The 12,536-nt window shown below is 43.1% G+C and overlaps 1 protein-coding gene across 3 annotated transcripts in view; it reads right to left on the bottom strand.

The window, feature by feature from the left end:
* Positions 1–2,816: 2,816 nt before the first annotated feature.
* COMMD1 (copper metabolism domain containing 1) overlaps positions 2,817–12,536 on the bottom strand; it is a 67,785-nt gene continuing 58,065 nt past the window's right edge. Inside the window, exon 3 of one of the 3 annotated variants that reach the window (XM_032683594.1) lies at positions 2,817–2,956. In XM_032683594.1, the coding sequence (XP_032539485.1) occupies positions 2,849–2,956 (108 nt within the window). In that variant the 3' untranslated portion in view covers positions 2,817–2,848. The remainder of the gene's footprint in view (positions 2,957–12,536) is intronic. The other 2 variants (XR_004356219.1, XM_032683595.1) reach the window with 2 other exon arrangements.

The raw sequence follows: 12,536 nt of genomic DNA, 5'->3' as shown, positions 1-12,536 counted from the left end.
TGCCAACACCACAGAGATATTTAGCAGGACCATAGATAGCAAGTGACGTCTGTGAATCTTAACAAAAGCCATGGGTGATTGTGCCTTTCACTCAAGGAAGCAAAGCAGAGTGGCGTCGGAGGCCTTGTCATCTCCACGTTCAGCTGAAAGTGGCCAATAGGTTCAGAACACTGTAGGCAGGGACAGATGGATGGACACACACAAACCATCCCAGTAGGAAAGAACGGTCCTGCTAAAGGAGCAAATCTGTCCTCTGTGCCCCAGCAGCAGCAGAGGATTACAGCAGTCTGGGGAAGCACAGCATCCTCTTTCCCTCCCTGCATCAAATTTTGTGAAGTAGGAGTGATTTTGGTGCCCAGTGACATCTTTGCCCTCACAAAGGGGTGAGCAGAGTGCAGTCCTCAACACACTCAGCTATTTTTTGTTGGTTTTTTTTTTTTTTTTTGCACAGTAGTTTACCAAGATCCACCAAGAAGAAAATCTGGATCATTAGATATTCAGTGGAGGGAGGATTAGGAATAGAGAGAAGCATCCACCCATAAAAATGTACCCCTTTTTAACTTCACACCTCAACTAGGAAAGTATCCAATGTCTTGAATGTCCCCAGGATTTTTTGCCTCAGCCTCCTTGCCTTGTTAGCCATTCCACATATTTATATTCTTTGCATGAAATAATACTTCCTGACATCTGTTCCCAGTTTGTGTCTCTTTAATTTCCATTTATAGCACATTTTCCTATCCTCTGACCATGTTAAAATAAAACAATAAGTATGTTTGACACAGCGCAAGTTACTTAAGAACATGATCCTTCTCTGACCTTAATCTTTTTTTTTTTTTGTAAACTAAACTGCTCTAAAACACAGAAAACATTTTAATGAACTTTGTTGAAAATGGAAAGCTCAGAGAGTCACAAACCACTCATTTCATGCCAGTGACGCAGTCAGTGACCAGTGTGAGAATCAGTTGGTGGTTACAGACCAGTTCCTCTCTCACAAGTTATCAGCTGAAGGCATGTGGGGAAATCGAGATGCTGTGGGCTGTGCAGTCCCTCCATGAGACAGAGGGGAGAACCAGGTGGCTCCAAGAGACAAGGTGGCAGCAGGACAGGCACGGGAAAGGAAACGTTAATTCCCTGGGCAGTGACACAAATTGGCTCGGTGATGCTTTCCCTTCTGACCAGGCAGATGGGAAAAGGTGCCCTTCCCTTGCTCTGAAGAGATTTTGCATCCAAGTACAATCTGGCAACTCCACAAGCAATAAATTCACAAGGAGAAGCAATGAGGAGTACTTTAGTTATGGCACCAGAACATTTTATGTTGTCATCTCTACCTTGGTGCAAGCCCTCAGTATAATTTCAGCTCAGGAGGAGGTTGCTTGCAAAGCTAATATAAAATGGGAAGAATCAATGCAGCCTCCAACCAAATGTGTGTGCACACCTTCTGGTTAAGTAACAGAGCAAACCAGCGAGGCAGTATCCTCCCCCTTTCACGGACCAGCAGGCAGCTCTCCTGTAGGGACCCTCGTTCTCTGTGCGAGTGTCAGCCTGCCCAGACAGCCCCTCCAGTTCCTCCTGCACCAAAAAGGCAGTGAAGTGTGGTCAGATTCCCTGCTATGACACAGATGACAAGACTGCACCCCTGGACAGAAACACATGACCCTGAAAACGCTCCTGTGAGGCCTCTTTCCCCGGGAGGGCAGCGGCTGCTCTGCAGTTACGACAGAGATGTGGGCACCCACAACTGCTCAGAGCCACAGCAACCTGGGCAGTGCAGACCGTGGTGCCCCTAATCTGCCCCTGCTTTCAGCTTTCTTCACACAACTGTTTTATCCATGGGGCCTGCCAGGTTGCCAAGGGCATTTTCCTTTTACCCACATTCCAAGCTGAACACGCACACACACACTAGAAACTCTGGGTTTAATCTGAGGCTTTCCGAGGTCAAAACAAACCACGACAAACAGGACTAAGAGCAGCCAAGTTAAACTGTGCTCTGACAAAGCACTGGCCTCTCAAACACACCGTGCAGCTTGGTGCCAGGGCTGCACCACTACAGCTCAAGAGCCAGAAGGCTGAAGAGGGTGGATGGTCCTTGGGGAAGCACATCAGAAGTGGCTTTGAAGGATCGCCAGAAGTAGCTGGATCAGGTGATCTGCACATGCAGGAGGACTGCTCCTCTTGGGAAACCAGCACCTCCCACTGCCCTAGAGATGCTCTCCTGATTGTCCCCTGGCTCCCCACAGCACCAGGAAGGTCTCACTGGACAGGCCAGCCAGGTTGTCCAACTCACACCCTTGGGAACCACTTAATCCTCCGCAGCACAGGGGCTCCCCATTACGGAAATGTGCATTTGTGTCTCTGCTCCCTGAACTCGCTGCACTTCATCTGCTCTCCCGGGCTTTAAGCTCTAAGCAGACAGAGCTCACGCAGGTGGATTTGTCCTATAAAGCCCATGGTTTGGAAGGATAAACATGAGTACCCCCTAATCTGCCTGTTTCTTCTGCTCATTTCTCTCCTGCCACAACGGGCCAATTTACCTTTGCTGTTCATCCAGCCCAGCATTTACAGTATCTGGAAGACTCCAAAATTGACTGAGGGGTAAAAGAGAAAAGCTGTGCTACATTCTAAGGCTTGGTTATGCAAAGCTTTGTGCAAACAATGTTGCTGCCACCTTGGTGAAGAGGTCAGGAGGAGTGGATGAGAAATCTCCACAGTGTGACTCAGCCCATGTCTGGTTGTGAATGCATCATCCACTTATAATTTAACCATTGTCACCTATTTTATGTGCAGAAACAGGAGTTATGAAAAAGTACCAAGGGACATTTTTTTTCTAAGTTGCAATATCTTTATTTGATTAAGTAGTCTGAGTCAACAAAGTCATACTCTCCTCTATTTCTGAGAGTTTCTTCAGCATCTGGCTCACCTTGGCCTCATCGAACTCCAGACAGAGAAACTCCGATTCCTACAAAACAAAATTGCAAGAACAATACTTGAGAAAAATAATTACATTTGATCACTGTGCAGAAAGAAATGTTTGGGGAGTAATTTGACAGCTTAACTCCACTTGGCAGTGGGCTTTCTTGTATCTTCCTGAATATTTTCCTGCCCTGAAGTACCTCTCGAAACATTCCTTGATTAGGAAGCACTGGAAAAGTCAAATCTCTAGTGATCCATTAGTTAACCCCTGAGGCTTTGTGAAGCATCATGCAGAAAACAGATCACAGACCCCTGCTGCAGTTAACCCTTCTCCCCGGAAATGAGCAGAACTGGACAGTGTCAGCCCAACCAGTGCAACTGCTGCAAATTGGGACTGCAAAGCAAATGCCTCTTCAGCTCCTGCTAAATCTCCCCAGTTTTAGCATCCCTGTTTTCCCAGACCCGACTAGGAAAACGACTTGAGCTGTCTTTCACAGAACAGCTACTGCAGGAGCAGCTTTTCTCACCATCCCAAAATAATCCCACTATCTATAACACATTACAAGTCTCGTTTCACAGACAAGATCTGACAACAGCTCCTCTCTGTAACTTGACCTCTGTTTCCTCCACATGTGTTCCAGCCACGGGCTGATTTCTATCCTGACCTTCCAGGGAAGGAGTGGCAGTGCCATGTTATGCAGCCCTAGGTCCTGGTCCTCGACAAGATGACTTCAAAGGCCTCCTGTTGACATCTCAGGTTTTCCAGCCACAACTCTGCACCCCAAGTCATGTGAGCCCATCAACAGACTAAATCAGGCCAGGGTTTGCCCATGCAACCTTTAAGATCTGCTAAAGCTGATTTTATGGCTTAATCACACGGCGAGTGTGAGCAGACAGGAGGAGACTGAGGTGCCTAGATCTGGAGGAGATGTTTTTCATGAGCCTAAGGCATAAGGAGGACTTTTTTTTTCCCTCTTCAGGTTTTGTCAGCTAAAAGGAATGTGAACTGCTCAAAATGAAACTCTTTGATTACACAAAGACATTGCCACTTCATCCAAGTGTAAGTGTACTCACTGAGCATACTTTTAGCTATAAAGCAGCTATAATTTTCCCATGTGGGTTGGATGGCGTCTGGTTATCCACTCTCAAGTGGACCAACCTAAAATTTGACCAAGAGAGTTGTAAATCAGGCTGCTCAGAATTGAGCTTCAGTTTTATTTAATGCTTTGTTAGTTTATATCCTTCATGAAAAAAAGAAGACAAAATAAGATGCAGCGGTGAAATTCAAACCTCCTTATTGCTCCCCTAAGGTGTCCTCCAGGCAAAGAACAAATTTGGTATCTCTGCTCATGATCAGCAAGAAACAAGGCATCCCTTTTGATATACTTCTTATTGTTAAAAAATAATTCAGCCCACTTGGATCCTCTGCAGTTGAGCAAAACCAAAATGGAACAAATCAGCCAGTGACTCGAAGTCCTAAAGCCCAGCACAGTTTGCTGCCCAGGCTGAAACCTGGACTTCAGCTCAGCCCTTCATGGGGGTGGACGTGGTCTTTGGAAAAAAGGTGCCTGTATGTGCACAAGTGGGGTTGTGACCTGCATCCCCACCTTCAGGCTGGAAAGCCAAGCTCGATGCTTTCAGGAAGGTGTAGGAATGGACGTCCATTTCCTGCAAAGTTTTCTCCCCACATGCTCTCCCACCCCTCCTCCCATTTCACTCCTGAGCCTGGGCTATAAAAAGGAGCTGCAAAACAAACATCCAAGAAACACAAACTGCCCCCAGACTTGAATCAGGTTGTCTAGGAGCTGCAACAGCAGAGTGCTGCAAAAATATTTATATGAGAGACCAAAAGAAGCACATCTTTTTCTATGTCAGTAACTATACTTAAAAAAACCCATGTATTTTTAGAAAACCAATCCTCACATGCTGAAAACTTTAAAAAATACAATTGTTCTCTATGGCATAAGTTTGAGCAGCTACTTAAAATGGTTTCTAGCAACTGTGATACATCTAGTATTTTTAACTTTTAGCCAGTATATTGGAACAACAAAAAGAAACCTCTCTGAATTCACATATCATTTTGTTTTTATTCATATTCATTTCCAGTGTCACAGGGAGAGGGAGTCAACTCCACCTTCACACAGGGAGAGCTCCACGGCGTTCAAGAAACAGAGACAGTCTGAAACTGGACAGGGTTTGTCCAGTTAGATCCTATTTCACACGAAATGCAGTTGCATTTTAAAGCCACCAGCCAAGGCGCCAGACCCACTCTTAAAAGCCTTCTCAACTTGATGTGGTGCTTGTAAGATCATTAAGGGTTCTTTGTAAAGGAATTATCCCATCTTGAATTACCAGGAAAACACTCTTTAGATAGTGAAAAAGCATCAGCTTCTGATGCCTGTGTGCAAACACAGCCAGACAGCCAAGTACTTCTGGACTTCTGTACCCACGCAGCTGCTTCTTGGAGCAATGGGAGTATTGTAGGGTTTTAGGTCTGATCCTTTCGGTACAGGCAATGCAGTCATTTGCTCTGCAGAGGCTGGGATTCAATGCAATTTCATTGCTCAGGAAGATATTTTATTCTCCTGTCTTGGGTTTTGCCTTAGATTAGGATGTTTTAAAGATTTAGCTGTCCCTTGCATAAGTAAAAACCCAATCTGTAATGTCACCAGAAACCCAAAGTGCCTTCAAACATCCTAGTACCTTTCATTGTGATTAAGAACCCACATTAATTTTCAGCCTTCCCAATTTTTTTGGTCAACAGAGACAGAAAAGACATTCATTGCTCTTGGGAAGGACTAGCTGATAAAACAGTTTTACAGCTGCAGTTATGCATTCACTTGTTAGCAAGGAAACCTTGTTCTTATTATCAGGTTTTGAGACTGTGGTAAGCAAAGTTCTTTACTAACAGAGGGTTTTTTCCTAATTAAAAGAATTGCAGAGCTCAGACTTTCAATAAAAGCAATTAACGAAAGCAGAAGAGTTCAGAAGTGTTGCCCTTCTTTTGGGGACTGAAGCCCAACCATTCAGTGACATGTGATTAAAATAAAAAGGAACTTCCTTCTTCACTTCTTAGTCAGATGTGTGAAAGGGTGAATCAAAGAAATTTCTAGCATAACATTTCCCAGACAAACAAATTTTGTTGCTTGTTAATAACTTCTGAGTTCCTCATGGCTAAGTGATAAATAAATTTTTTTTACTCCATGTAATTTTTCCTTCTAGATCACAAAATATTCTGCATTTAAGCAAAAATTCTACCTCTGTTATCCAGGAAAACCACCAAGTATATATTATGCAAGTAACTGAGTGTATCACAAATAAAGACTCTGGAGTCAAGGCTGTCAAACCTCTCAGCATGTTACGTTTGCTTGGATAGTGAAACCAGCAGGGAACACCTCCAAATCAATATAATATGGTACTGTAATATGCCTGGGGACAACTACATACAGTTTTCCACCTGAACAGGTGCCTCAGTGTGCTGTGCAGAAGAGGTGGTGGGCCAGGAGTCACCCGCAGATCCCACCTGGCTCACCCCAGGCTGACCTGCAGGAAGAGGAGTCCAGGAAGAGGTCAGGCATCGCCAACCAGCCCAGGAGAACTCCATCGCTCCCTCGAGGAGTTCAGGCAGGATTATGTGTCTGAATAATACTTGTCTTATATGCAGAAGAAACACAAGGGTATATAAAGCCACATACATTACAAGCTAACCAGTAGTTTTCTTTCAAACAGAATTATCTCTGTAAATACGTTATCTAAAACCAACCTTTGACTTTCATTTTTAAACCCACCTCAGAGACTGCGGGCTGGGCTCACATCAAAGCAGCAGGGCTATGGTTAAACCAGCGACGTGTTAACACCAGATGAGTATCTGCCCGCTCACAATACAAGCACATTAGGCTGCAAACAGGAAAGCCAGCGGGGGATAAATAAAACAAGGAGCCGGTCCCAAGACGTCACCGAGGCTGAACTTGTGGCCAGCTCGAATCACACGGAGCGAGCACACAGGAAACGTGCCTGGGAATTCACAGCACACACATCTTCTCCAGAAACACCCACGAGCAGAAACAAACGTCATTTTGTTTCCAATGCATTAATTAAGCAGATACTGATTTGAGAGTAAATCCACTTTTGCAAATAAGTATTAAGAGATTGCTTCTCTGGAGTAAAAGAAAACGTATGCATGGGCTTAGATACAACCTGCTTCAGCAGGACAAGTTAGGGTTACAAAAAAGAAATCTGGTTTATCTGATGATGTCAACTCCCCCACTTCCTCCAAATTTGCTAACTTCATGTAAATACTACCTTAGTAAAACACCTGCAGGGACTACTCTGTAAATATTATCCCAAGTTACAAGTGTAGTAGCATTTCAGCAGGAAAATCAATCACAGAATCATAGGATGGTTTGGGTGGGATGGGAAGTTAAAGCTTCTTCCAAGCCTCTGCCCTGCACAAGGATGCCTTCCACTGCACCAGGTTGCTCCAAGCCCTATCCAACCTGGCCTTGAACATTTCCAGGGATGAGGCATCCATAGCTTCTCTGGGCAACCTGTGCTGGTGCCTCACCACCCTCACAGTTAAGAATTCCTTCCCAGTATTTATTCTAAACATACTCTCTTTTAGTTTAAAACCATTCCCTCTTGTCCTGTCAGTCCATGACACTCCATGTCCAAAGCCCCTCTCCAGCTCCCTTGTAGCCCCTTTAGCTACTGGAAGGGGCTCCAAGGTCTCCCCAGAGTCTTCTCTTCTCCAGGCTGAACCATCCAAACCCTCTCATAGCAAACTCTCTCTGTCTCCATAGCAGAGGTGCTCCAGATCTCAGAACATCTTTGTCACCCCCCCCCCCCGACCTCATTCCAACAGGTCCAGGTGGATTACTGGCCAATAATGGTCAACTACCTTATCAGCTCCCATTTTATACCTTCCTTCCCTTGCAGGAAAGTACCAAAGCTCCCTCCTTGCTGGCTCAGCACTAGAGCAGGTTTTGCCTGAGCCAGTACCATCAGACCCCCGTGCTCACAGGCAAGAACTGCACATTCTCAGTTATCCCTGTTTTTATTTCTTAATCCCTAAAAGATTATAACTGTAGTTGAAAAAGAAAGTCTTTGGAAAGAGCTAGTGAGGAAACCTAGAGATTTGACAGCAGGAACTGCACCTTCACTTGGCAAGTAAAAAAAATACAAACCAGTCCAAGTCCTTTTAACCTTTTTTACACAGTGCTCTGTCAGGGTCACTTGGATGGTTTTAAAGTCAATAGACTGAAAGTACAAAGTGGCTTCTTCAGTCATTCCTTGGCACATCAGCACTGCTGGGAGCTGGGGGAGCAGAGGTGTCTCTAAAGCAGCAGCAGGGAGCTGCCTGTGGAACCCACTGGCTCCAGTGTTCAAAGGAAGCTGGCACACAGCCCTGGACACTGCCAGGAGGCATCAACATGTTAGAGTTATTTCTCTAACAGGGACAGAAACAATAAGATTCTATTATATTATTTTCAAGGTCTAGCTAGACCTGCTTAGAGGCTTTCATTGCTAAAGAAGTGCAAATCTTAATTAAAAACAAACAACCAAACAAAAGAAAATAATGGGAGGGGGTAGGGGCAGGAAGAGAAAAAAAAAAATTCAAAACACCCTCTCCCATTCCAAAAAAGGCAAGAGAAAAGAAATAACCCCCCCCAAAGGTCCCAACATAACCAGAAATTCAAAATGGGAATTAGACACTTTGTAACAGTGCAAGGACACACTCTCCTTGGAAAAGGCACATCCAGAAGTCATTTTTGCAACAATGCTGCCAAGCTCTATCGCAGAAGCCTCCCTTCCTTGGAGACTATTTTTACTTACTCAGTACTGTGGGAATTTTTTATTGTACTGCCTGATAGCACAAAATAAATAAACCCTGATAAACTCAGCACTATCACTTGCTTCCCAAGCTTTCTTCGGGTGGCCTCTCCCTGACAACTGGTGCACACAGTTCCCAGGTGACTCACCAGGACTGCCTGGGTAAGAGGTATTGGGGTTTGTTCTGCTACATGTGGCTTTAGTGACTCTTCCATGCAAACATCTGCAGCAGGAATGTCAGAATACACAACTGAGCTGCACTGCATCTTGCACGGATGACCCAAAAAGAAGACAAATACTGGATTTGACCTTATATTTTCTTCTTCAAAAATTACAGTAATACCACATTAAACTGGTGATTCCACTGGGTGGAAATATTTCATGTCAGATGTTTATGGGAGTGATTTATTTCTGCCATTTAGATTTAATCTTGGGAATATTTGATAAATGGTAAAAAAAAAAACCAAACTACAGGGCTGCCACAAACCAAATGGTAAAATTGTGAGATGCTGCATCAAATCTTCTATCACGTTGAATCAATCATGATCCCACTGCAAACTTGAGAAGTTATTTTTGTATTCATTAATATTCCGCAAGATATACTGGGGCATATGATAATGACAGCAAGTCTAGATAATTTCAGGAAAAAAATGGAATGGATGGCAATCCACTGATTTCATACGACCACATTTCTGTCAATACTAAATTCATTGAGCTATTTTTGCTGCAAATCTATAATCATGGCCTTCAAAAACTCTTAGGCAAAGTGCAATTCATTTCCATAACACTGTATAAAAAAAAGCACAAACATTTGCAAAAGAAAGTGCCTTTTAATTCTCCATTATTTTGGTATTACATGAACCAGGAACCTCTTAAGCGAATTATTATTACATCCCCATAGAAAAAAAAGTGAACTCGACTGCAGCTTTTTTAATACTTTTAATGTAACATCAAGCCTGTAATATCACAGATTAAACAGATAAAGGATTGCAGAAATTGGAACAATTCCAGGAGGATAAAACTAAGTCCCTGATACTGCACAGCAGATATAATGTCATTCCTTTTACATTATCAGCCTCCTGAAAACAGTCTACCTCATATTTTATACCCTGCATGAAAAATGAGCATTTATGGATATAGAGGTGCTTTAACCTGCTGCTCTTCGTGTCTTTTGGAAGCACAGGTTTCTTTTCAGGAAATGTCAAAAAAAACCCCAAACCACACTTTAATCAGTATATTAGTAGAACTAATTAGAAGGCAGCCTACTGTGTAGCTTTTATATGTTTCATATCAAAGAGTTAACAAGAATAATATTATTCTTAATAATTAACAAGGAAAAAAGCGAGTGCTTTTATGAAAGCCTTATACATTTTCTATATGGTTGTGCTGTTTTCAAACTGGTGATATTAACCTGAATTGGTTTCTGTAAGCCCTTCAGCTTTCCTCTCTGTTTGATTTTTTTTTTTTTAAATCACTTTGATTTGTACCTGTACCTGCTTTAACCTTTTGTATTCCCTATATCCTACCCAGAGAACAGTCTCCTGCCCTGTGTGCTGCCCCTGCACAAGCTCCTTATTACAGGAGTTACTCATCCACACTTCCACTTAAAAACATCCTACCACAATGCACAAATAGAGAGGCTGACAATGAACAAATGGTGGATATCTAGCACAGGGAATCACCCTGCATTTGTCATTAGTGATCTCTGATTTCTGTTCATTAGTGAAGGAGCCCTCAGTCACCCTAATGCTGAGCCACTTCATAGGGCAGCTTGCTGTGGTCAGAAAGGAAGGTTACAGAAGCCACAGTTCTGCTGGTACCAACACAATCCAGAAAAAAACCACCCGTTCATGCTGACAAAATGCAAATTTCATTCTCATTTATGGATGACTCTTTGCAAGGTTACACCTGTAACTTTTTATGTGGGCTTACCTGATCGATTGCTGTTTGCTAAGCCTGCTTACCTGGTTCCTCTGACACCCTTTTACAACATCTTCAACTCTCTCAGACTCGAGTTACTCCATAAAATCTGCTGCAGTCACTGGCCACCACAGGAGCTTAACAGAATGGAAAACCCTCTTACCTTTGGGCAATGTCCTTGCATAGCCTGTTCATCAGCCTGAACCCAGAGCCAGGTACCTACAGCAGTGCCCAGTGCATCCAGAGACTGCATTTCCACTTTGGAACATGCTCAATTAATGCAAAAGCCTCTTGGAATTGAGGTGTTGGACAAAATCTCTATCAAAGACACACAAATAAGATGTTCAGAGGCTCCTAAATTTTTAAGTCAATTCTTTTTCATAAGGGCACCAAGAGGCACCTTTCTGACCTTGCTATAAACCTTGAGCTTACTATTTCCAAGTCTGTTTTGGTTTTTTTTTTTCCCTAAAAAAACCATTATGGCACTGCCTATATAAAGAAAGATATTTAAGGAGAAACACTCAGAACATTTTTTTTCCCTCCTAGTCTTGATCTTGGATACAGACAAAGCAGTTTGGGGAAGGATTCAACCTGGCACGGGAAATACCGACTATATAAGTTGGTCAGAGTTGATGGCCACTAAATATAGGGCCAGGTAATCCTAACCAAAGGCATTGTCACGACTGTTGCCTTCTTTATATAGGAATGGAGTTGATAAGAGAACAAAAAGTGTTATGATCTAACTCCTGGTGCAGGAATGAAAAGTCAGATGTCTCTGTGTCAAAACTGTTTATAAAAAATAAAACAAAAACCCACACTTCCCCGACTTCCTCTCTGCCCCTACAGACACCATTTTGACAAAGAAAGCACATCAAGACTGTTTTCATTTGAATTACAGCACCTTTGAAAGCACAGCTGAGTTGGAGTTCTTTCACACCCTAAAACAATAAGCGTGGGATGTTTAATCTTTAACATGAGCATTTTTCTTCTGCTGCTTGACTGGCTTGAAGTGAACAGGTGTAATGGTGTGCCAAACAAATCACTTAACCTGCTTAGCCCAAATACATTGTCTTGGTATGCAGCTCTGGTTGGGTCTTGAGCCAGCTGTTACGTAAACAAAAGTGTAAAGAGAGTTAAAATCACTAAGAAATGCATTTGCTCTCTGACTCTTATTTGCACAAACCTTGTTTCCACTTGGCATGCTTCAGAGACCTCCATGCAGATGGGTTGCAGAGATTTATATCACTTAGTGTGAATACTAGGAAGAAAGTCCTGCTCTTCTCCTGTCCTACAGACATGGCAGTTTTGTCCTTACAAGAAGATAAAATAGGCAATACAGCTCTAGAGAGCTGTAACCCTTCAAGGGCGAGGCTTATTAAGGGAAAATTTCTGAAGAATTTATTTTAGAGGTTTGTGGTCAATTTTTAGAAATCATAGAATAGTTTGGGTTGGAAGAAACATTTTAAGGTCACCTAGTCCAACTAGAGCCATCTAGTCCATCTAGAGCAGGGACATCTTCAGCTACATGAGGTTGCTCAGAGCCCTGTCCCACCTGACCTTGAATGTTCCCAGGATGGGGCATCCACCACCTCTCTGTGCAACCTATGCCAGTGTTTCACCATCCTCATTGTAAAAGATTTCTTCCTTATATCTAATCTGAATCTGTCCTCATAGACTGGTCATCACTGGGTGACCCTCCACGTGGGAGATGGTTCATAAAAGCTTCATGCTTCATTTGGCAACAAACACAGTTGCCAATTCCCAATCACCCTAAAAGTGTAAATTACACTGGAAGTTTCATGTTATTTTTCCTCCTTTACAATAAAGCTTTCGGGGATCCTATGCAATTCCAGGGTCTGCCATAGGATGCAATCTTA

The sequence above is a fragment of the Chiroxiphia lanceolata genome, chromosome 3 (assembly GCF_009829145.1).
Source record: "Chiroxiphia lanceolata isolate bChiLan1 chromosome 3, bChiLan1.pri, whole genome shotgun sequence".
NCBI lineage: Eukaryota > Metazoa > Chordata > Aves > Passeriformes > Pipridae > Chiroxiphia > Chiroxiphia lanceolata.
The sequence above is the reverse complement of the archived record's forward strand: the minus strand, read 5'-3'. Positions and strand labels throughout refer to the sequence as shown.